We start from the raw sequence: 26,805 nt of genomic DNA on the forward strand, positions 1-26,805 counted from the left end.
TCATTTATGCAGTTATCAACTTTAAATTCTCTAACAGTGTTATTTCAAATTTAAAATAAAGGCAGCATATACGTTACCATTGCAACTAAGCTCCTATCTACGACACATTCATACAGCTTTCACTTATTTTCATCAAGGTTCAAGACCTCCATCTCCGTTCAATAACTTTACAGACTTAGTTAAGTGGTTTAAGGATTTGACACTTTTTACTACCAAGTATTCTAAAGCTTTGTTGAAACTAGCCTTTTTACAAATTAAAATATGTTTGTCTCACTCTTTAGTCTATTCATATTATGAAAAATTTAATCCTTCCAAAGCATTCTTTTGATTGTTAATTATTCACTGAATACTTCTACTGAATTCACTGAAAACTGCTGTCTAATTTTAAAATGTGAACCTTGTGACATTTGTTTCTGACTATCTGAATTTGGATGAACATTTATTTCTGAATTTTACAAATTGGAGTCAACTGTTTAATATTAATATTATATTAATATAGATTAACATAAGGACAGTATCTAGTATTTACATAGCATATGTGGTGGGTCCCTCAAGGCATAATGTACATCTGTCAGAGTTATCTGTATATTATGATGCCTTATGAACATTTCTATTCTGGATAATTAGACTAAGTAATTATTCTATCCCATAAAAATTGAATTATAAGATATTTTCTAGAGATTTGAGGATACCACATACATTAAAAAGTGAGAGAATTACAAAATATTTAGGGGTAGTTTACATTTTGAAGTTTTTAGCATCAATCCAAAGAACTTACATCATTTTATTAGTTTGGTCTCCCAATACAATACCACTACTAAAACTCAAATATTTAACATTTCTCTCTTTTCTCTGGATCTTTTTCTTCCTCTGGAATTTATTCATTTTTTCCACCCCTTATTTTGCCAATAATCTTCTCTCCCTGCAACCTTCCTACATCCTGTTATTTTGTAAGGGACAGAGCTTTGTTAATTCCCCGTTCCTCCCATATTACTATGTTTTTGCACAGACTCCCTGCAGTGGATTGGAAGTCTGAGACTCTCCCCCTTTATCCATGGAAGACTAGATTTTGCTCACTCCATAGTTAGTCAATAATATAGCAAGGCAAAGAGGTCTGCTAGACAGAGATGCAATTCCGCCTCTTCTCCGGGTACAGCATACACACTGCAGTGCACCTAACCTACTGGCCCCATGGGCAATGGACCAAATTCAGTCCCAGACTAGTGTGCACTATTCCAATTCAACACTCCAACCCTCCACTTAGTTTCCCTGCCATCCTGATCTGCTTATCCTTTCTCCCTTCCCCTGGATAGCTCCTGTGCCACTGCTCCAGCATTTCAGAGTCCAAGCAGCATTTACAAAAGCAGAAAAGTGACATGAAACTGACATGAATTGCGTCAAGATTATGAACTGGAACTGTGCAAGAAGCGGAAGGGGGGAAGGAATTCCTTTATTTCTATTGCTCTTGCTTACACCAGCAGCAAAGGCTCACCTCTATTCTTCTGAGGCTCCCATGCTTAAAGGAACAGATGGGAAGTTGCTCTGGATAACAGTAAAATACAATTCTGCCATGGAGAGTTCTGTAAATATAGCATGGATTTGGGAAAAAGATAGGATGCCTATGATCCCCATTCCAAACTAAGTCTTTGGTCATGCAAGGCAAGTTGCCTCCATGTTATCAGTTTAAAAGATGTACAGAGTTATCATTATATGCTATAGTTATATAGATATGTAACCCTCTGGATTTCATAGCCACTGTTTTTTCATTTAAAGATTAGAAATTTTAAGGGTTTATTCAATTTAAATTACCCCTGGTTCAATTACTATTTTAAACCTCAAAATAAGCAAGCACAACACAACCTGCAACCTGGGAAAATCATCACTCTAAATTGACATCTCTGGGGTGGTCTCATGGCAGCACAATACCTATGAGGTGAGGTGTGACTGAAAGAATCGGAATGTGAATCTTTCCCTTTCCCTACCCCATGCTAGGAATGCCTCATATCACTTAAAAAGCTATTTCAACTGAATCTCAAAGTAATGCTAATTGGCTCCAGAAGGAACAATATCTAACCCTCTTTAGTTGGAGATTAACAATGGAGGTGAAGGAGGATAGATTGGGGGAAGGAAAAGTAAGAGTCCTTTTCCTATGTCAACACAAGTCTAGATTTTGGGGTTCCTTGAGGTTTTACATAGGCCTGGTCCATACTTAAAAATTAGCTTGATCTAGCCACATAGCTTAGGGCTGTGAAAAATTTCACATTCTGAGTGTTGCAGTTAGGTCGACCTATCCCCCGGTGTAGAGGCAGCTAGTTTGACAAAAGAATTCTTCTGTTGACCTAGCTGCTGCCTCTTGGAGAGATGGATTAACTATATCACTGGAAAAACCTCTTCCATCGACGCAGAAAGTGTCTACATTACACTGCTACAGGAACACAGCTGCAGCGCCATAGCAACTGTAGTGCAGACATATCCATATTATTTGCATATACCGTTAATTTTCTTCAGAGCTGCAGTACTAGTACCTTGTCTTAAATTATGACTACCTTTGTAAAGAAAAATGAAAATATTTTAAATTGGTGTCTCAACAGGTGCTATTTGCTACTTTTTCAGGATGTTCACACTATTTGAGTTACAGTAAAGTTGAGCCTTTCACGCAGGAAACATACCATATCATTTGAGACTGCCAATTTATTTACAAGGATCTAAAGGCAAAAAAAGGGTACAAATTACTCACCTTCTGAAGTCCTCCATTCTCCTCCACCAATGGAGGAAGAGTACTAGTGCTATTGATAGATGGTGGTTCCACATTGTAGTCACGAAAACAGCAGAATAAGGTGCTAAAGATACTTCGACTCCTTTGCTTCTTCAAGCTGATATTACATTGGGACACTATAAAATGGGGGGAAAAGAAATCAGGCTTTAAGTTTTCTAGATATAAAATGGTTACATTTTATTTGAAAATTCCTGATGTTCATCCACTTTACACCATATCCTTCACTGTCAAATTTACACACAGAGGTCTGTATATACATACTAGGTTTGGCTCTCCACACAATTCAAGCTCGTGATACCATACTGAGATCTTACTTTGATAGATGCTCTAGAACAGTGGTTCTCAAACTAGGGTCACTGCTTGTTCAGGGAAAGCCCCTGGCGGGCCGGGCCGGTTTGTTTACCTGCTGCGTCTGCAGGTTCGGCTGATCGCGGCTCCTACTGGCCACGGTTCAATGCCCCAGGCCAATGGGGGCTGCGGGAAGCGGTGCGGGCCGAGGGATGTGCTGGCTGCCCTTCCTGCAGCTGCGAACCGCAGCCAGTGGGAGCCGCGATCGGCCGAACCTGTGGACGCAGCAGGTAAACAAACCGGCCCGGCCTGCCAGGAGCTGTCGCTGAACAAACGGTGGCCCTAGTTTGAGAACCACTGCTCTAGAAATACCTAAAACAGATACCGTGACCTACTTCCAGTAATTTGCTGCCAAAATCTGACTCTGAAATGGGACTCTTCTCTAAAACAAAATGGCATCAGAAGTTGTCAACTGATCCCTGGGCATATTTTGGGCAAAACACTTTACTGTTTGAGACGAACTCACTCCACACAGAATTGTTTTTTTTTTATTCTCCTGCTGCTTATGGCTTGACAGCTATGTTATAGAACATGAAAAAGCATAAACAAACAAACAATTCTTATAGCAGAGAGAATTAAATGAAACATTGGAAGGAAAGGAAGGCTGCCATTCTTACTGTGGAACAGATTTACATGGCCCTGTGTGCTGATACAGGGTAACTGAAGTTGTAGCATAAGGGAGGCAGAGAAACATTTTTGAAAGATATAATAAAACATACAGACTATGAGCTATCCCTCATTAGGTACACAAAGGACCTGCAGTAGGCCCAAATGCTTTCAGCCCATAGTTTTAGCAACTACCTTCTACTATTACTCCTTTTCAAGACCTACGACAACTGTTATCCAAATATCCACTACAAACTTCAGTATCAGGCTATCAGATACATGTTAGAAAAAGCAACAATTTACTGAATTTCCTCAGGACTAATCCTGATGACGATAAGTATTTAGAAATATTTTATTTACTGCTACTTGAGATATTGATCAATACAATCCACATTACCTCTCCTGGAAAAATAACTAACAATGGTGCACTACTTCACACCATATGACTCTCGCACAATCTTCTCTATTTCACTGTACAATTGTTAGTGACACTGAACATATAACATGGTAATATAAATGTAAACTTAAAATATATTGTATGCATTTTTTGGTAAAAAAAAGGCTTTAATATAATTACTAATGTTAATGCAATCAGAGGATATTTATATAGCATGGATGAACAAAAATATGACAAGATTACTGCTAGATACTCGCATGTTTTGGATGCTGTAGTGAGACATGAGATCCAGACTATATTACCTTTAAATCACTTAAGAGTATACCCTACTTTATATGGGATCACAACCTGGGGGAGAGGCATGACCACCTTGCCCTTCCCATTACATGGAGCAGAAGGGGTCCCAATAAGCAAAGGACTAATTACCCTCACTTTTTGATCCTGTTATAATTTAATAAAAATAATCTTTTAAACAAAGTCTGAGCAAGCAACCATTTTATACCTACCCTCTTTTCAATTATAATACAGATTTAAATTAAAGGCACAGAGAGAACCACTTCAATCAGAAGCTGCTGATTTAAGGATTTTATTGGCTCCTAAACATTTTGCTGTGACAAATGGAATGAAAAAAGTCGTTAAGCTATTTCCCTCGATTTCCTCTGTCCTTTCACAGGTGCAGGACTACTGAAGGCAACGTATACACAACCACCAACCAGATCCAGAATAGTAATCAACATCTTAGATTTCAATTTTTTACAGTGTCTTTTCTAAACACATTAGCTCAGCCTTGTAAAATTCTAATTGACTACTAAGAGTGATTTTTTTTAAAACAAGTAAATAAAACATCTAGTTTATTTCATCATCACCATGGTCAAGTGTGGAAAGTAGCTTTTTGTGGCTCGCCTGGTAGTCTATTTTCCTGACAATTTCACAAAGACGCATTATAAAAACACGTCAATAAAACAGTACATTTCACCTCATTCATTTCCCCCCTCAAAAATATTGTCCAACGTATCAGATATTTAAAACTTTGATGTATGAGGAGAATATCTCTGATCAAAGCAACAAATCTATCCAAAAAATGAAAATCCTTCAGAAAGATACAATAAAATTAATCCACAATAAAAAGGAGTAACATAACTCTTTATCTAACACACAGGGCACAAACACACAATAGCGGATAGAGATAAAGCATCACACTACCCCCGTCATAGAACTAAATGGTCTTTTAAATAAATTCATTGCTGTGTGAAAATAAAAATCATTACTTTAATGTTGAACAGTCATTGTACAAATTATGCTTTCATAACATTTTCTCCTCCCCATCATTTGCAAAATTCTAGTACAGGTCTAAGAGTAATATTTCTTTCCCCAATATTTAATTTGGTAAACATTTTATCCCTTTTAGAAAACCAGCAGCGGAACTCAACATGGTTCCTTTTGGTTTATTGCCACGAAGTGGAAACACTCTCAGTATCTGAAAGCAAATGGATTTGTACATGTATATCCTTTTAAATCCAGGTTATGTTTAGCTAACATGGTAAATTTTACATTAAGAGAAACTGAACCTATGTTGCTTAAGGCAGTACTCTGAAAGTTCATACAATGAAACATTACTTTGTATAAAATCCATTTTATTTATTTACTTTGATTTATACATTAACAACATTCTAAATGCTTCTGATATATTAAAAACCACAACTATAAATGAAGGACCATGTTCTCTAAATTGTGTGAACATTTTTGATTGCACCCAATTTGCATACACATAATGCCTCCTGCCTAGGGCTCTACCAAATTCAAGGTCCATTTTGGTCAATTTCACAGTCATAAGATTTTAAAAATTGTAAGCTTCATGATTTCAGCTATTTAAATCTGAAATTGTAGGGGTCCTGAAACCAAAAACGGAGTTGTGTGATTGTGTGTGTGTGTAGGGCGGGGGGGAGGGGTGTCGCAATGTTATTGTAGGGAGGGTTGTAGTACTGCTACCCTTACTTCTACACTCTGCTGGCAGCAGTGTAGCCTTCAGAGCCGAGCAGCTGGAGAGTGGCGGCTGCAGGCCGGGAGCCCAGCTCTGAAGGTAGAGTCACAACCAGCAGCAGCGTATAGAAGAATGGCATGGTATGGTACTGCCACCCTTACTTCTGTGCTGATGCTGGCAGGACGCTGCCTTCAGAATTGGGTGCCCGGCCAGCCACCACCGCTCTCCGGCTGCCCGGCTCTAAAGTCAGCGCAGAAGTAAGGGTGACAATATCATGACTGCCCTAAAATAATCTGGTGACCCCCCTGCAACTCCCTTTTGGGGCAGGACCCCCAATTTGAGAAACCCTGGTTTCCCCTCTAAAATCTGTATAATATGGGGTAAAAGCACACGAAAGACCAGATTTCACGGTCCATGATGCATTTTTCATGGCTGTGAATTTGGTAGGGCCCTACTCATGCCTGCATGAATGTCATGAATTTGCATGCCGACACACTAACACTTGAAGGATTTCCACATGTGCACTTTTGAATATTTGGGCTACTGTTTATTAAAATGGACATTTTTGAAATGATTTTTTTTCCAAAGCAGATGCCTAGGAAAACACAGTGTCATCAAATGTAAAAAACTTAATCTTGCTTTTCTATTTACTTATCAATCATGAGAACTCTTCTTTGTGTTAATACAAACTTCATTTTTCCTACATTCAAATATCAAACAAGTATCAAATCTGTATGGGGACTACAGGTAGTTTACAGTCCCTTACATTCTACTCTCTTACACTCAGCGTCACGAACAACATTTGTCCACCTTGCATTTTGTTCATTTTGCTTTCTCTTCTTTGAATTCATAAATCTTGATTTGGAGGTCAAATGCTGATCTTAGCTACACCTGTGTAAATCTGAAATACCTACTTAGTTCTTCATTTTCCTCCAAATCCTTCCTAAAAGCCCATTTCAACTTAGTTTTTCATTGTTTACTTGCACTCCACTGCTGTCTGATCTCACACTCCCCAATCTCAGTCTCTACTTAAAAATCTGAAAATTTACATGATTAACTTGTTACGTAAAGTGATACTTATTTGTTTAAACACTTTTTATTACATCTTTCCTGTCTGTGGGCTCCATGGTTATTTCAGGTAGACCATGATCGTGCAAACAATTAAGTACGTGAATAGCCCCCAATTTAAGTTAATGGATCTGTGCATGTAAAGTTATGCATATGCATATATATTTGCAAGATTGGGGCATTTTGATGTAAACTCCTCAGGGCAGTGACAATCTCTAAAAAGCATCACACAAATTTAAGGTGCTATATAAGTGTTTGTTAATTAGCTTCTCTTGCTGTTCTTTAAAAAAAGTTATACGGTCATTGAGCTTACTCTTTATGAGTTTACTGAATGCAGAACTAAGCCTGCCCTGACCCACGCCATGGCCCTGCCAATGTTCCTCCAGGAGGCTTCGCCCTCCATCCCCCTCTACGCTGAAGCCAGTGGGGGCTCGGCTCTAGCCGGCAGCCTGGAGCTTGGGCCTGCCGGTAGTCAGGGCTGGTGCTTTGGCCGGCTTGGGTCAGGCCAGTGTGTGTTTGTGTGCACAAGCGTATGTGTGTGTCTTGAGACTCCCCAGGCCATTGTGTGTGTGTGTGGGGGGGGGGGGGGAAAGAGAAGCCTTCTTCGGTGGGGGAGAGCGGGGAGGGAGGGGCTCCGGCGTGCAGGGAAGGCAGATTAGCCTCCTCAAATGGGGGTTCACCCGCTGCCCATGACTGAACGTAAAGGAGATATTAATGTGCCAAAAATTTCATCATCTGCGCTACAGCACTTTCGTCCTTGAGTCTCAGACACCAAAAACTGTGCATTCAGTCATGGTTCTTATAATTATTATTATCTATCATTCGTGTTATGGTAGCACCTTGGAGCCCTAGTCATGGACCGGGACTCCATCGTGCTAAGTGCTGTATAAACACAGAACAGCAAGACACTCCCTGCCCCAAAGAGCTTACAAATCTAGACATAAGAGAAGATAAACTGAATGGATAGACTGATGTGGGAGTACAAGGAAACAATGAGACAATAACTATCAGCAGGACAGACTGGACAGGCAACAGAGGCTTAGTCAACCTTTCAATAGTGAATGAAATGAGAGGTAGGGTGGGGATAGGTCACGAAAGGCCTTAATAGTGAAAACAAGTAGCATATGTTTGGTGGATAAAGAAGAGGGAGCCAGTACAGGCATGCAAAGAGATGGCTCATATGACTAGGTAGGAAAGTGATCTTTCCAGCAGCATTCTGAGTGAGTAGGAACAGGGAAAAATTGCACTTGGCAAAGCCAGAGGAAAGGATGTTGCAGTAAGCAAAACGCAAGATGAGGAGAACCTGGTTGAGAGTTTTAACTGCGTGAATGGACAGGGAAAGCCACAATCTTAGAGATGTGACATAAGAATCTGCAAGACAGACGTAGCCTGGACATGAGAATCTAGAGAAGGTTTAAGTTGAAAATTATACGCAGGATACAGGCTTTAGTGAAAGGCAGGATGGTGGCACTGTTCGCAGTGATTGAAAAAGGAGGTAGCGGGAAGAGCTTGGGGGGAAGATTAAGATGTTTTAGCCATGTTAAGCTTGAACTGGCCACTAGACTTCCACAAGGAGATGTGAGAGAGAGGCTTTTTATTTGGACAGGAAAGAGACAGGTAGATCGGCATATTGTTCCCATGCAGTTTAAATGTGGAGACATTAGTTTATCAGAGTTTAAGGGATTGTCCTTCACTGCAGTGTTAGCTGAAGATACAAACTGAGTGTTGCTCCCAACCTGACTCCTTTGCACACAAAAATCTCTAGCTTGAGGTCAGTGGTGGTTTGTACTCGAGCTAGCTGACCTGGCAGGATGCACGGGTTGAAGCTTGAATGCTGCTGATGCTCAAGCTAGCAATGCAGTGGGGGTGCAGCTACAGCCTAGAGTTTGAATTGGCACAACTCATCAGCTGCGAATCCAGTCTTTCTGTGTAGCTTGACTATTTTGCAGTGTGGCCACTCTCACTCAAGTGGAATAACTTGAGCTAACTGTTGCAATGAAGACAAGCCCTGCACCTGAAATATTGTGGAGGCGGCAGGACAGGGAGGAGAGAGAGAGTGGAAATCGCTGCACAACACTAATTCAAGTACGCACAATGAGCTGACATAGAAAACATGACTGCAAGGGACAGAGCTATAATTGTCTCTGTAATAAATAAACTTTAAAAATAAGGTGCATGTCCAGAAGAACAATGTGGAATACTTGACCCTCTGATGATTTATCAGATCTTCTAGTGTCTTGTTTATCCCAGCGTTCCTCCTAGGTAATTGCTAGCCTTTGAATAGAGAAGTATGACGTACAGGAAATTTCTTTCATATTATTAGTAATAATACAGACTTTGCTTGACAGCAAATGGACTGGAGTGCCAGTGAATATTTAAGAACTACATTTTCAAGTGAGACTAGTAATTTTGGGTGTTTAGAAAGTTCTGAGCATCATTCCTCTGAAAATCAGACCTCTGAGGCTCCCAAAATCACTAGTCACTTTTGAAAATGTAGGTCTTAAGTTTCCATAGCAGGCATATATTTTAACTATTAATAGCCGCTGACAGTATTTGCTTTTAACTTCCCAGGAGACATGTGACCTATTCTTGCATACTGAGCTCTACTGGAAACTAATGTTAATAGTTTTCTATTGCAGATAATGATGTTTGTTTACCACTTTATCCTATTCAATATAAAAACTAACTCTGCTACCATTAAACACATTCAGTAGTCACGAAGTGAAAAAGATAGTGCTCTCACAATAACCCTAACCTCACCCGCACTGCACACAGTAAGCCCAATTCTACCATCAAATGCACCCAAACACTGACCTGGAGAGCAACCCTCAAGAGACAAGTACTTACCCAAAGTTTGAGATTTGAGTTCTGCCCTTTGATTTACACTTACCAAGAGTCTTCATTTTACAACAAGAAAATTACTTTTTACATCTCACGTGAAAAATGGGTGAACAGATTTTGTTCAAAAACTTTACCAAAAAAAAAAAATCTTTTGACTGAGAAAAAAATAGGGTATTTTCAGCCAAAAGGGTGAATATTTTCAAATGTTATAGGCAACAGTAAATAGGAGATAGTACTGAAAGCCCAGACATCACCTCAAGCATAGTGTTCTCTACTAAGAAAACCACATGATTTGCTCATTCTAAATAAACGACAGGGACAAAACTAAGTATTAACAGTCCCCAACGCTTAAAAAAAAAGTTAGGTCCCAAAAATCATGAGGTTAGCCTAAAAATCCTGAGGTTTTTAAATAAAATGAACTCAAATGTTTTTTTATCTCCTGGTTTCTAGGCTTTCAGGGTACACTCACATCACATTTGTAAACTTTTCTCTGCAATCATCAGAGCTAGAAAATTGCTTCTTTTTTTTTTAAATGAAAGCAGAGATCTCATGTAATCTCTTGACTCCAGAAGTCAGACTTTAAGAAAAATACAGTAGACCTCAGAGCTATGAACACCAGAGTTATGAACTGACCAGTCTACAGCACACCTCATTTGAAACTGGGGGAAGTACACAATCAGGCAGTAGCAGAGACGAAAAAAGCAAATACGGTACAAAACTGTATTAAGCACAAACTACTAAAAAATAAAGGGAAAGCAGCATTTTTCTTCTGCATAGTAAAGTTTCAAAGCTGTATTAAGTCAATGTTCAGTTGTAAAGTTTTGAAAGAACAAGCATAATGTTTTGTTCAGAGTTACAGACATTTCAGAGTTATGAACAACCTCCATTCCGGAGGTGTTCCTAACTCTGAGGTTCTACTTTACCAAATATTATGCAAAAATCAAAAGAGTTGACAACACTTCAAACCCCAAGTTGTTAGAAGCTGAATGGTTTGTCCTTTAAAAGTCAATTTCCCTGAGATGCACATTAGGGATAACTGTAATCATCCTCTATGTGCCATAATAATTTGGCGATTTGTAATTTAACTGTTCTCCAAACCGATACATTCACTAATTTATATGCTATTCATAGGGATTTTATGCCTTATATCCTTATTTGTTTTTTATGGGATTTTATGAGTGAAAGGTATTTCTTTTGGGTGTCTTACATGTAAACAGGGATGGTAATTCTACAGGTAAGTAGATCTGTCTATAGTGCCTCTATGAGTCTTGTACATTGTGGGTACCTGGTTTCAGTACAAGGGGCAGTTTTTGCTTGAGACCCCAATGGCAGTCTTTTGCTTCAAAGGAAGTACTTTCGCTGCTGGAGTTATACTTGATCAGATTCATATGGCACAGTATTCCAGCTGTCTGCTTCATTTGTTTTTGTGTAAATTGCTTAGGTTACATTTGTGGAACAGAAAAAAAAACTTTGGGACTGACTCAGTGTCAACATTTCCCCAAGACTTACAATTTGTTTATTATGGGTGCTGGCTTTTATTTTAAAGAAAGAAGGAGGACAACTTGTTTTGGCTTCTTTTAAAGCAAATAGATCAGATTAGCAAAGAAAACAGGTCATTAGAAATATATGCTCAATGCTCTAAATAATAAAGTTAGAAGCAGCTCTCAGCATGTGGACTTTAGAGAAGTATTTTTCCAATTTCAGGAAATCATCAGTTGATGGAGCACAAGACTGGGACTTCAAAGACGTGGATTCTATTCCTTGCTCTTCCACTACTGGTCTGCTGGGTGACCTTGGGCAAGTCACTTGACCTCTGTTGGCCTCAATTTCCCCATCTGAAAAATGGGGATACTAATGCTGACCTCCTTTGTAAAGAGCTCTTATATAGTGCTTTTTCATTGTTCGATCTCAAAGCTAGGTATTATTATGGATTTCTGGATGGTGTGCCATATGATATTCAATTAGAACTATGCTGTGATCAATGTATCTGCTGAAGAGTGAAGGCAACCTATGTGGTCATGCAACAACATTTTAAAGTTTTGTATGGTTTTCTTTGGCATGAATATGTAAATGTATTTTAAAATGAGAGCATAAATATAAATATAAACATATATAGTTAAATCTAGATCAGTGAGGGTGTGGAAGACCTGCCTGCCTAAAACCTGCAGCGAGTTATCCTGGGATTAGGTTTGTTTGGCTATATGAAAAAATACCACGTATCAGGGAAAGGAAAGAGAAATTGCTCAAAAAGAATAAAGTTAATATTTCATATTGCAAATCCACACTGTGGAGGAGGTAACGAAGAATAATTAAGAAAAGCACACAGCACCTGCGTTCTACATGCAAGTTAATTATAACTCTCAATGACATAGAAGTTTGTTGAAAGCCACCCCCTATGTTCATTACTCTTTTCAACTGCTATTAAAACAAAATAGAAAAAATATTAGCACAGATGACACCAGAAGCAAAGCAAAGAATGAAGTACTAAATGTGAATTTTGAAAAAAACAATAACTAGGTCTACAGTATCAATACCTTATCCTTCAGAGAGAATAATGTCTCTATTGCCATGCTTTTTGTAGCAAGGCAGAAAGATACCTTGAAGGGAAATAAAAATGATTAATATTAAAACAAAGGAAAAAGGAAATATACATGCAAGCTATGCGATGCTCCTCGCTCAGGTACTGGTTGATAGGGTAGCGTCACCTAGTGGTCAGGACTCAGGCAGCAGCAGGGGCAGGCGGGGAGCGTAGGTGCCCTGGGTGCGGGCAGCCCAGCTTCCCCCAAGCAGTGTCCGGTTCCTGCTGTTCTCGGCCGGCAGGTGCGTGGCCCCAGCTCAGCCCGACTCCTTGTGTCTCCTCCACGGCGGCGCCACCGCCCGTGTTCTCCTGAGAGGAGTGGCCCACGGGCAAGAGGAGGAGACTCCAAGGCGAAAAGGCTGCTGGCCCTGGCGCGGCCTGAGCACTTGAGACTGACAGGTACCTGCCCCTGCCGCATCCCAGTACTGCCTGCCCCCTAGTCCAGTGAGTGTTACCTGCCCCACCAGCCTCAGTGCCCTGCCCCATACTGTCAGCCACCTCAAGCTCCCTGTGACACCAGCACCCCTTGGCAAAGGGCCCCCTGATCTTCACAAACAGCTGTCACGGCAGGCATGATAAACTCACTGCACCCCACACGTTTCTTAAAGGGCACTTACCCACAAAGAGGAACGTGGAAGGGATCTACACAAGGCTGGTAACTTGTCAAGAGTGAGAATCTTTGTGAGATGTGTGCATGGATAATATTGAAGGAATAATGTATTTACCATAAAAGTCTGCTTTACAGACTTGGAGTAGAAATTAGCCCTGGTCTACACTAGGCGTTGAGGTCGAATTTAGCAGCGTTAAATCAATTTAACCCTGCACCCGTCCACATGACGAAGCCCTTTTTTTCCCGCCTTAAAGGGCTCTTAAAATCTATTTCCTTACTCCACCCCCGACAAAGCGATTAGCGCTGAAATCGGCTTTGCTGGGTCGAATTTGGGGTACTGTGGACGCAATTAGACGGTATTGGCCTCCGGGAGCTATCCCAGAGTGCTCCATTGTGACCGCTCTGGACAGCACTCTCAACTCAGATGCACTGACCAGGTAGACAGGGAAAGGCCCGCGAACTTTTGAATTTCAAATTTCCTGTTTGGCCAGTATGGCAAGCTGCAGGTGACCATGCAGAGCGCATCAGCAGAGGTGACCATGATGGAATCCCAGAATCGCAAAAGAGCTCCAGCATGGACCGAATGGGAGGTACGGGATCTGATTGCTGTATGGGGAGAGGAATCCGTGCTATCAGAACTACGTTCCAGTTTTCAAAATGCCAAAACATTTGTCAAAATCTCCCAGAGCATGAAGGACAGAGGCCATAACAGGGACCCGAAGCAGTGCCGCGTGAAACTTAAGGAGCTGAGGGTAGCCTACCAGAAAACCAGAGAGGCGAACGGCCGCTCCAGGTCAGAGCCCCAAACATGCTGTTTCTATGATGAGTTGCATGCCATTTTAGGGGGTTCAGCCACCACTACCCCAGCTGTGTTGTTTGACTCCTTCAATGGAGATGGAGGCAACACGGAAGCCGGTTTTCGCGACGAGAAAGATGAGGAGGATGAGGTTGTAGATAGCTCACAGCAAGCAAGCGGAGAAACCGGGTTTTCCTGATAGCCAGGAACTGTTTCTCACCCTGGACCTGGAGCCAATACCCCCTGAACCCACTCAAGGCTGCCTCCCGGACCCGGCAGGCAGAGAAGGGACCTCTGGTGAGTGTACCTTTTAAAATACTATACATTATTTAAAAGCGAGCATATTAAATGATTAATTTGCCCTGGCATTCTGGCTCTCCTGGATATACTCCCAAAGCCTTTGCAAAAGATTTCTGGGGAGTGCAGCCTTATTCCATCCACCATGGTAGGACACTTTACCACTCCAGGCAAGTAGCATATACTCGGAAATCATTGTAGAACAAAGCATTGCAGTGCATGTTTCCTGGCTTTCAAACAACATCCATTCTTTATCTCTCCGTTATCCTCAGGAGAGTGATATCATTCATGGTCACCTGGTTGAAATAGGGTGCTTTTCTTAAGGGGACATTCAGAGGTGCCCGTTCCTGCTGGGCTGTTTGCCTGTGGCTGAAGAGAAATGTTCCCCGCTGTTAGCCACGCGGTAGGGGGAGGCAAAATGCGACCTTGTAACGAAAGCACATGCGCTATGTATGTAATGTTAACAGCAAGGTTTACGGTGAAAGAGTGTACCCATTGTTCTATAAAATGTATCTTTTTAAATACTACTATCCCTTTTTTTTCTCTCCACCAGCTGCATGTATTTCAAGGATCACAGGATCTTCTCCTTCCCAGAGGCTAGCGAAGATCAGAAGGCGAAAAAAAACGCACTCGTGATGAAATGTTCTGAACTCATGCTGTCCTCCCACACTGACAGAGCACAGACAAATGCGTGGAGGCAGACAATGTCAGAGTGCAGGAAAGCACAAAATGACCGGGAGAAGAGGTGGCGGGCCGAAGAGAGTAAGTGGCGGGCTGAAGAGAGGGCTGAAGCTCAAAGGTGGCAGCAGCGTGATGAGAGGAGGCAGGATTCAATGCTGAGGCTGCTGGAGGATCAAATATGCTCCAGCGTATGGCTGAGCTGCAGGAAAGGCAGCAGGAGCACAGACCGCCACTACAGCCCCTGTGTAACTAACCACCCTCCTCCCCAAGTTCCATAGCCTCCTCATCCAGATGCCCAAGAACGCAGTGGGGGGGCCTCCGGCCACCCACCCACTCCACCCCAGAGGATTGCCCAAGTAACAGAAGAAAGATATTCAATAAGTTTTAAAGCTTTAAACTTTTAAAGTGCTGTGTGGCCTTGTCCTTCCCTCCTCCACCGCCCCTCCTGGGCTACCTTGGTAGTTATCCCCCTATTTGTGTGATGAATTAATAAAGAATGCAAGAATGTGAAGCAACAATGACTTTATTGCCTCTGCAAGCGGTGATCGAAGGGAGGAGGGGAGGGTGGTTAGCTTACAGGGAAGTAGAGTGAACCAAGGGGCGGGGGGTTTCATCAAGGAAAAACAAACAGAACTTTCACACCGTAGCCTGGCCAGTCATGAAACTGGTTTTCAAAGCTTCTCTGATGCGCACCACACCCTCCTGTGCTCTTCTAACTGCCCTGGTGTCTGGCTGTGCGTAACCAGCAGCCAGGCGATTTGCCTCAACCACCCACCCCGCCATAAACGTCTCCCCCTTACTCTCACAGATATTGTGGAGCGCACAGCAAGCAGTAATAACAGTGGGAATATTGGTTTCGCTGAGGTCTGAGTCAGTAAACTGCACCAGCGTGCTTTTAAACGTCCAAATGCACATTCTACCACCATTCTACACTTGCTCAGCCTGTAGTTGAACAGTTCCTGACTACTGTCCAGGCTTCCATGTGTATGGCTTCATGAGCCATGGTATTAAGGGTAGGCTGGGTCCCCAAGGATAACTATAGGCATTTCAACATCCCCAATGGTTATTTTCTGGTGTGGGAAGAAAGTCCCTTCCTGCAGCTTTTGAAACAGACCAGAGGTCCTGAAGATGTGAGCATCATGTACCTTTACGTTTATGTTGGTGAAACATCCCTTGTGATCCACCAGTGCTTGCAGCACTATTGAAAAGTAACCCTTGCAGTTTATGTACTCGCTGGCTTGGTGCTCCGGTGCCAAGATTGGGATATGGGTTCCGTCTATGGCCCCACCACAGTTAAGGAATCCCATTGCAGCAAAGCCATCCACTATAACCTGCACATTTCCCAGGCTCACTACTCTTGATATCAGCAGATCTTTGATTGCGCTGGCTACTTGCATCACAGCAGCCCCCACAGTAGATCTGCCCACTCCAAATTGATTCCCGACTGACCGGTAGCTGTCTGGCATTGCAAGCTTCCAGAGGTCTATTGCCACTCGCTTCTCAACTGTGAGGGCTGCTCTCATCTTGGTATTCTTGCACCTCAGGGCAGGGGAAAGCAACTCACAAAGCTCCATGAAAGTGCCCTTACGCATGCAAAAGTTTCGCAGCCACTGGGAATCGTCCCAGACCTGCAACACTATACGGTCCCTCCAGTCTATGCTTGTTTCCAGGGCCCAGAATCGGCATTCCACCGCTTGAGCCTGCCCCATTAGCACCATGATGCCCACATTGCCAGGGCACGTGCTTTGAGAGAAGTCTGTGTCCATGTCCTCATCACTCTTGTAACTGCGCTGGCATCACCTATTCGCCCGGTTTCGCTTTGCCAGGTTCTGGTGCTGCATATACTGCTGGATAATGCGTGTGGTGTTTAATGTGCTCCTAATTGCCAAAGTGATCTGAGCAGCTCCCATGCTTGCCGTGGTATGGCGTCTGCACAGAAAAAAGGAGCAGAACGATTGTCTGCTGTTGCCCTGACGGAGGGAGGGGCGACTGACGACATGGCTTACAGGGTTGGCTTACAAGAAATTAAAATCAACAAAGGGGGTGGCTTTGCGAGAAACTGAATGGCTGCCTCAATGATAGAACTCAAAACCTCAAGGACAGAACTCAAAACTGGGTTTAGCAGGCCACTGATTTCACAGAGGGAGGGAGGAAGGGAGGGAGGAAGGGAGGGAGGAAAAAATGAATACAAAACGAATCTGGTCTATTTCTTGTTTTGAGCCACTTCAACTATCTTTATACATCTTGCTAGCAGCAGACTGTGCAGTACGACCGCTAGCCATTGTCACCTCCTGGAGGCTCGGCAGAAGATGGTGCAGTATGACTGCTGGCCATCATCTTCTGCTGGCTGCAGATTAAAGACAGTGCATTGCCGGTAGGACTCAATCGCCATGAGACGAAACAAGGGAAATGACCTGGCTGAGTCACTCCCACGTTTGCCCAGGCGCCCGGTTAAAAGAGCACCCAGGACTACGTCGACGACGGCTATCAGTCATACTGCACTGTCTCCTGCCGAAAAGCAATGAACTGCTGCTGTGTAGCAATGCAGTACCACGTCTGCCAGCACCCAGGAGACATACGGTGACTGTTAGCTGAGCGGGCTCGAGGCTTGCCGTGGTATGGTGTCTGCACAGGTAACTCAAGAAAAAGGTGCAAAACAGTTGTCTGCCCTTGCTTTTACGGAGGGGAAGGAGGGAATGGGGGCCTGACGATATGTACCCAGGACCACCCGCGGCAATGTTTTAGCCCCATCAGGCACTGGGATTTCTAACCAGAATTCAAATGGGCGGTGGAGACTGCAGGAATTGTGCGATAGCTACCCACAGTGCAAAGCTCCAGAAGTCGATGGTTGCCTCGGTACTGTGGACACAGTCCGCCAAGTACATGCACTTAGAGCATTTGTGTGTGGTCACACACACTTGACTTCTATAAATTCGACCTAATTTCGTAGTGTAGACATACCCTTAGTCACCAGGGGATAATGGCCCTTTGGGGCAAGGGGGATTTGTCACTCTGCCTAACCTGGCTGGTGATGCAATGCAAGGCTCAATTATTTAGCTTTGCACAATAGTAAGACTTTGAATGGGACACCATCAGAGGCAATGGCAAACAACTGAAACGCTTTAAAGGTAAAAAAGAAACATTACAACAGCCATTACCCATTCTGACTGGCTGTTTATAATGCTAAGTTTAGTAGTCTTCGGAGACTGTCCGGAGGAGCGGGGGGGCGGGGGGGTGGAAGTTTCGCCTAGGACGCAAAATATCCTTGCACTGGCCCTGGAACAGCTGCCTTTCTATGGTATAGCCCACCCTCCTGGGCCAGATCAGTCCTAGGGCTTTCCCCTGCAGGGGTAGTCCAAATAAAATAAAGGGGAAATAATAAAACTCTGAGTCCATATGAGAGAGGGGGGAATGCTTCCCTTAGGCTGGCTCTGTAGCAGGTCCTCTCCTGACCTTTGGGCAGCTGTTGTGTGGAGAAATTCTGCCTTTTACTCAGCTTTCCTATGCTGGAGCAGGTCTGCTTTCTTCCCTAGTCTGCTACCAAAAGAACTGTTCCCTTGCTCTTTAATAGCTCCTCCAGTTGGAGCATTTTCTATAGGTGTGTGGGGGGGGGAGGGCTGGCTGAGCCCAAAGTAGTTTTTTAACCCTTTAGCCCCTTGTTGCTCAGTGTGGAGTTTGTATACCCCGTCACAGCTAACAGAAAAGACACAGCAATGGTGATTGTTAAAAAATGAACAGAAAGAAAACAAGCAAATAAGCACATGGGTAATTGTTTTACTGTACATTGTTAAAGCTATTTTCTATAATGGGACATCCAAACTGTCATCATCTTTTACAGAAGGAAAGGTAGTTAGCTTGCTGCTTTTAAATGAGAGTCTATGCAAATAGATCATTTGTTTCCAAAAGCAGAACAAGTTAGGCAACACATAGATAGTACAGTACAGTAAGTTGCCACATAATTCACAGACTTATTTGGTTTCGAAAGGATCTCTAGTAAATCTAGTCTATTCCTCTGTATTATTTGAGATGTGATCTAATTACAACTGGGCATTCCCTAATAAACTAGCACAATAGCCAATCTTCCTAAATACTCTGAATCATGTAACTCAGGCAATGAAAGAAACTGAAAATATACTTAGATATTTGCAAAAATAAAAAGCACCAGATTACCCAGAGTTCTATTTAAGACAGGCTATTTTAAAATGAACGATTCATAATTCAAATGGAACGATACAAAAAATTACTCAAATTACTGTCAAAATGTTCCTTTAAAGGTAAAAACAGCTTTTCAGTTTTGATGCTACACCACTACAAATATACAAATTCTAAATTAATCCTGTTGACAGCACTGTGTGATCTTACTCGAAAAATGCCATTTTAAACATGATAGGATTCAAGCTGGAAATAGGTATATTGAAGAAAATTGGACACACTGGTCTTTTATTTGATTGTGATTATTACACTAATATTAAAAAGGCAGAAACTGGTTTACAATATCAATTCTCACTTAAAATAATGGAATTTTTAATATAAGTCAGTTTATAATTACAAACGGCATCTCATCGTGCGAGCCTTTCAGAGCTCAGTGATTTTTTTAAAAAAGCAATTTCCCTTGCCCATAAAACCGACTTCTCTCTACTTCTTCTTCTGCAAAAGTCTGGGGCTAAGTTAAACCCTCCAAGCAGCAGGTGGAGGCCAAACTAACAAACCACATACTGACTTGCTTAAGCTCAGTATGATGCATTCCAGAGCAGTATTTCCAACTCTGGAAAGAACAGTAATAAGTAAACAACAAATCCTAACTAAATGAACTTTCAAAATAAAGAAAACAAAATTCAATCCAAAAATCGAATGGGAATGTTCACAGGCTGGTTTTTAGGAGGCAAAAAGCCCCATTTCATCCATGCCCTAAAATTTTCCAAACCCCATACTGGAGCTCACAGGTAGCTGGAGCTACCCAGAAACTTAGAGGGCATCTTCTTATCAGCCAGTTACTTTGTGCTTTAATTCCCTCATATCATATTTCCCTCATGCTCCATCCCTGGTAATGGGACATGGGAAAGGAAGATAATGGGAAAGGAATTTTGAGGGATGTGGCTTGATCAAAATGGAGCAGATTACGAAGTAGAGGGATACTGTTAAACTGCAAAATATATGCCATGTTCATCTCAATCACTTATTTTCTATCCCTTTTCTTTATTCTCCATTCAGGTGCTTGTCATACTATTAGGAGCTTGGTAAACAGAAAATATAAACAGCAATGTCGTATATTAGAGAGGCAAGGTGAAGAAGAGCTCTGTGCAAGCTCAAAAGCTTGTCTCTCTCACCAACAGAAATTGATCCAATAAAAGATATTACCACACCCACCTTTCCTCTCTAATATCCTGGGACAAACATGGCTACAACACTACTGCATACAATGATGTGTATTAACAACAACATAGGCATCATTTGGGGAAAATATGGGCTTAAAAAGTGTGCCCAAGTGTCACCAGGCCATCATTTCTCCCCTGGCTCTAAACCATGTGCTACCATACCCACTCTCAGTCAAGGTTTATTTTTATAACAGAGGTTAAAAAAAACAGAATAGTCTTAACTTGATCCTTGGCCCCAGGTTTCACAGCCTCCCCTCTCAGGGGTCTCTGGCACTCCAACTCCTGGCAGCCTCCCAGCCTCAGCCGGCTCTGCTGCCTTCCAGGAGCTGCACCCACAGGGCTGCTTCCTTGAGCCCCTGGCCCTTGCTCCCGGGACCCACCACAGTACAGCAAAAGCTGTTTTATCTGGCATGCTGGAGGAATAGCGGGTTCTGGAGGGGGTGGCAGGGCGGGCTCCAGGAGAGAGTCTGGGTGCAGGAGAGGTCTTGGGAGGGGGTGCAGGGTGCCGGAACCGGGGGCCGCTCCCCTCAGGAGGTTCCCCACAAGCGGCAACCTGTCCTGGCTGCTCCTAGGTGGAGGTACAGCAGGCAGCTATGTGTGCTGCCTCTGCCTGCAGGTGCCGCACCCGCAGCTCCCATTGGCCGCGGTTCCCAGCCAATCGGAGTTCAGTTGCTAGCACTCAGGGCCACGTGGGGGCAGCGTGCAGACCGGCCTGCTGCGCCTCTGCCTAGGAGCAGCCAGGACAGGTCGTTGCTTGTGGGGAACCTCCTGAGGGGAGCGGCCCCTGGATCTGGCATCCTGCACCCCCTCCCGAGCCCAAACTCTCTTCTAGAGCCCTCACTCCACACCCACTCGTACATCCCAACCCCCTGCCAGCCTCGCGCCAACTGGACTATAAACCGGAATTTCAATGAAGATCAGGAATGCTGGTTTAATGGAGCTTTCTGGCTGGTGAAGTGCCAGATAAAACAGCTTTTACTGGAGTTAGTTCTACTCCACTGTGGCCTTCCCTCCCCGGGGCTCAGCCTGCTCCAGTCCTTTCTCCCCCCAAGCTGCCTACTAGCAATCCTTTATAGGCCCAGGTATAGCCCAGCCCTCTTTAATTAGCTAGATTGGGCTCACCTGCTTCAGTGCAGGGGCCCTAGGCTCAGTCTATCCACAAAGACCAGCTACCCTGTGATGCAAAACAACAGGAAGCTACCGTAAGGTGGGCGCAGAGCTGGTTGGAAAACCATTCCCAGAGAGTAGTTATCAGTCGTTCACAACCAAGCTGGAAGGGCATATTGAGTGAGGTCCTGCAGGGATCAGTTCTGGGCCTGGTTTTGTTCAATACCTTCATCAATGATTTAGATAATGGAAGAGAGAGTACACTGATAAAAGTTTCAGAGTAGCAGCCATGTTAGTCTGTATTCGCAAAAAGAAAAGGAGTACTTGTGGCCACAAGTACTCCTTTTCTTTTTGCGAATACAGACTAACATGGCTACTACTCTGAAACCTGTCATTATGCAAGGCACTGAATTTAGCCATATGGAGTGGAAATCTATTAACTTCATGAAAAAACTCATACAGATACAGACAGACATCATCTTCCTTTCCAAATGCAAACAGATGGACATCAGACCAAAAGGACTGAAGGTAAAAATTTGTTAGTCTCTAAGGTGCCACAAGTACTCCTTTTCTTTTTGATAAAGTTTGTGGATGGGAGGCGTTGCAAGAGTTTGAGGATAGGATTAACATTCAAAAAGATCCGGACAAACTGGAGAAATGGTCTGAAGTAAATAGGATGAAATTCAACAGGGACTCATGCAAAGTACTCCACTTAGGAAGGGATCAGTTGTACACATACCAAATGGGAAATGACTGTCTAGGAAGAAATACTGCAGAAAGGGATCTGGGGGTCATAATGGATCACAAGCTAAATGAGTCAACAGCATAACACTGTTGCAAAAAAAAAAAAAAAAAAAAAAAAAAAAAAAAAAAGGAGCAAACATTTTGGGATGCATTATCAGGAGTGTTGTAAGAAAGACATGAGAAGTAATCCTTCCGCTCTACTCCGCACTGATTAGGCCTCAACTAGAATATTGTGTCCAGTTCTGGGTGCCACATTTCAAGAAACATGTGGATAAATTGGAGAAAGTCCAGAGAAGAGCAACAAAAATTAAAAGGTCAAGAAAACATGACCTACGAGAAAAGATAGAAAGAATTAGGTTTGTTAAGTCTGGAGAAGAGAAGACTGAGGGGGAACACGATAAAAGTTTTCAAGTACATAAAAGGTTGTTACAAGGAGGGAGAAAAATTGTTCTCCATAACCTCTGAGGATAGAACAAACAGCAATGGGCTTAAATTGCAGCAAGGGTGGTTTAAGTGGGACATTAAAAGGAAAAACTTCCTGTCAGCACTGGAATAAATTACCTAGGGAGATCGTGGAATCTCCATCATGGAGATTTTTAAGAGCAGGTTAGACAAACCTGTCAAGGATGGTCTAGGTCAGTGGTTCTCAAAGCTGGTCCGCCGCCTGTTCAGGGAAAGCCTCTGGCACACCGGACCAGTTTGTTTAGCTTCCACGTCTGCAGGTTCGGCCGATCGTGGCTCCCAATGGCCGCGGTTCGCTGCTCCAGGCCAATGGGGGCTGCGGGAAGCGGCTCGGGCCAAGGGACGTACTGGCCGCCCTGCCCGCAGGCCCCACTGGCCTGGAGCGGCGAACCACGGCCAGTGGGAGCAGCGATCGGCCAAACCTGTGGACGCGGCAGGTAAACAAACCGGTCAGGTGCGTCAGGGGCTTTCCCTGAACAAGCAGCGGACCGGCTTTGAGAACCACTGGTCTAGGTAATACTTAGTCCTACCATGAATGCAGGTGACTGGACTAGATGACCTCTCCCTTCCAGTCCTATGATTCTATGAAAGTGTGGCAACTATTTGCCTCATCCAAAAAGAAAGTTTGTACATAAATGGTTAAGTCCTTTTTTATTTATTTTTAAAACATTTGAAGAATTATGGAAAAAGGTCAACTTAAAATAGAAAAGCAAAGGAGAAGAAGATGGTAACACTGCACATATATATCAGCCACACAGTTTTTCATTTTCAAAGCAGTCAACGTTACTTAACTAAGCTTTAGTAAAGATACTACACATAAGGACAAAAAGCTCAACCTCAGTTGGACAAAGTCGTTCTAAGAGGTAATGACACTGAATTTCCACCATGAGTGGTACCAGCTCACATACTTTTTGTTGGCCACCCGCAGGCTATCAATGCCATCCTATAACACGTCACTATTTATAATCAAGATGGAAATCCATATATTAAATACCAATCTTATAAGGGATATATCCATCAAGGGCCCAATCTTCTCTGTATCCACTGAGCTTGTGGTTCTTTAACATGACAGATCAATCTATTCAGGATGTTCACCATTTGGCAAAGTAGCTGAAATTTCGAAATTCAGTTCCTACAATCCGATTCATCTGGTGTCAATAACTGAACCAAAAGGCCCTTGGATTCAACTACTCTAAGAAATGGACTACCTTTAAGTCGATCATTAGTCCCCTGTTAACTGGCATACAGCTTTGCTTGTTCCTTACAGGTTTTGCGGTTTTACAAGCCATGAAGGCTGCACTGTTAGAATTCAGTCTCATGAGCTTGTACCTTTGAATACCATTTTTAAGGTCAACGAACAAGGTGTATAAAAACTCTCCATCTCCAGTGGACTATTATTCCATTTCTGATCCAGGAGGGAACTAGCATCCACCACATCCCATACTAAACAATAGCTGCCACAGGAAAAGTGTAGGAATGAAAGACTGGGAAGAGAAGAGGCCCATAATATAGTATTAAAAAAGAGAGAGAATTAGAAGATACTAAGTTTCTCAGATCTGGCTCTGGTGGCACTCCAGCACAACACTGATTGCCTGAGGGATCTACTGTACCCTCTTCTTTGGCTGAGTACTTGGAAGAGTACCTGTAGATGAACCACTGACTGAACAGGCTGAGTTCCTGACAAGCTATAGGAGACCCTGAAACATGGCTGGTTATGGGCTGCACTGATGTCTGTCTCCCAGAACAGAGCTAAAAGTAGGAGGGATAAGCTTGGCCTTCAAGGAAGTTTCTTAGGCTAAGGATCATATAAGCTTGACACTATAAATTAGGGTGTTAAACAAAAGCTTTAAGACCTCTGCAAGCAGCCTATCCTGCCAATCCCATGTTTATTCTTCACCACTGATTTTGAGTAGGTCTGGCTGAAAAATGGGGAGGTTAGTTCACAGAGTACTCTAACCTTTAATATACAAGCTTACAGCTTTTGAATTCTAGGGGCTTACAATTCAATTTACGTTGATTGAGCTCTGAAGGCAGCTCTACTAAGGAGAAGAAAGCTCTGAAAACAATGCCATAGAGAGAGATGGCTCCCAGAAATAGATATTCTGGAATTCAGGGACAGTCCTATATATGCTCACATCCCTCTTACACATCACGGAAGAAAGGATCTCAGGTATGTTCTCTTTTAAAACCTTAAATATTTGGAAATTTACATACACTTCATAATAGGATTCATTTCAGGTATTCTCCTTTCTTGTGCAGACAGGCCTGCAGCAGTACAGCTTCTCTTAGCTTCAGGTGCTTTTGAATTTAATTAAGTGTAAGAGTCTGCAGCATTAGCTGGTTTTAGTGTAGGGAAACACTCTTTATCTTCCCATCAACAGTATGCGCCTCCATTTCCCCTGAGAAGAGCTCTTCTGTAGAAATGGGCGCCAGGTTTTATCAGCCCTTGGACAATCTCTTCATTACTCTTGCAGTATTTTAGAAACACTGAAGCATTTTTGGACAGTAGCCTGCTTCTCTTTGGAGTAATCCATCTTCCTATCTTCCTCCAGTAAACCATCAAGTATAGACAAACTTCATTAACTATAAAGGGTCCTTTGGTATGCTAACTTACTAATTGGCCAACCATAGGGCTAGATAAGTGCCAAGATGAAAAATTAAAAAAAAAAAGTTGAAACAAATCTACTAGTTCTCGAAATAAGGGGAAGTCCAAGACTTATTCATCTGCTGGACACAATCAACCCACTCCTGAAAAAGGGAGGTAGACCAAAATCATAGTCTGTTCCTAATTTGTTTGAGATTTTTTGTTCACCATATTGCCTCACCGTCTGGGAGGTTAGCTGCTTGCAGTGGATTAGAAATGCCCCAGGAAGAAAGCCAAAACACAGAAAATATTGATGCCATTCTTGAGAACTCACAAGTATGTATCCATCCATGAATGAGATGCGACTATACAATACCCTTTTAGTTTGTGTCTAAGTAGTGGAATTATCTCAATCTCTTCTTTCTAGAAGATACAGGTGCCGCTACCACAAGACATTACTCCCGAACACCCTGTGGAAACAAGCTCTCACTCATAGAAATTAGACATAGAAAAGACCATGGTCAATTTATTCCATTCCCTATGTCAATGCAAGAGATAATCAGCTGGAAAATCAAGGGCCATAGTAGAGTTGTCACATGTACATAGGGTTGAAGATATCACAGAATAATACTGTGGGTGAAAGTTTCCTCATCACAATTTCACAGCACACATGAACTATAAATTCCATCTTTGGAAATTAGGACCCTCTTGGCAGATACTCCAGGATCTACAGCTAGTCTTAAATTCTGCTATACTGACTTAAAACGGATATATAATTTAAGTGAAATATTTACAATACAAAATTGACACTTTAAAACACAGTTGAGGGCTTAATAAATAAAAGGTGAATAATGCAAGATAATTCTAGCAAAACAAAATAAGATCCTTGTTTGTGTCAAATGCCAGATTTTTCCCCTTCTAAATGGCAGTTTATTGGTTCTCTGTCCCATTCAAATCTCAGTGCTGCTAAATGATGTGACAATGAGCTATATGAGAACTAACTATGTGAATGGGAAAAAATTATTTTGATGTATTTTTGTCATAGAACTAACATAGCAGAGCTCCATCTGTATACTGTTGTTAGATGTTATATATGCTATACTGTTAGATGTTAACATTTGAGTACTAAGTAGTACTAAGCTAAGTACCAGTAGTAACAAGTTAGTAATGTTTTTGTGTCATTCACTGTGGAATCAATGTGTAATCTGTAAAGGGTCAGATGATATATATACGATACTTCATGGAGCCTGTGGTTGTAAATAATGGACTGATTTTTTTTATTTTATTTTATTTTTTGCGTTTCCTATAAAATCTAAATATTTAAATAGATGCATCATTCCTTCATTTTAGAACAAGGATTTAGTTGCCCTGTTTGGAATTCTTCCCAGCACAGTGGTTTGGAATGGGATTTTAACAGGAAATACTGTGCAGTCTGTGCATGCATCACATTCCTTTCCTGCCCTGAGAGAGTGGCCAACAAACAAACCTTTCTTCTAGTAAAAAAGACAGACTGCACAAAGTTCAACAGCAGATGCGGTCTATGAATCCAAACAT

General features: G+C 42.4%; 1 protein-coding gene across 4 annotated transcripts in view; it reads right to left on the reverse strand.

Annotated features, from left to right (window-relative positions):
* The window catches only part of CTDSPL (CTD small phosphatase like), a 132,831-nt gene that overhangs the window by 44,578 nt on the left and 61,448 nt on the right, over positions 1-26,805 (reverse strand). For all 4 annotated transcript variants that reach the window (XM_038389735.2, XM_038389737.2, XM_043509737.1 and 1 more), the window contains exon 2: positions 2,738-2,892. In XM_038389735.2, the coding sequence (XP_038245663.1) occupies positions 2,738-2,892 (155 nt within the window). The remainder of the gene's footprint in view (positions 1-2,737; positions 2,893-26,805) is intronic.

Source organism: Dermochelys coriacea, chromosome 2, assembly GCF_009764565.3.
Source record: "Dermochelys coriacea isolate rDerCor1 chromosome 2, rDerCor1.pri.v4, whole genome shotgun sequence".
Classification (NCBI taxonomy): Eukaryota; Metazoa; Chordata; order Testudines; family Dermochelyidae; genus Dermochelys; species Dermochelys coriacea.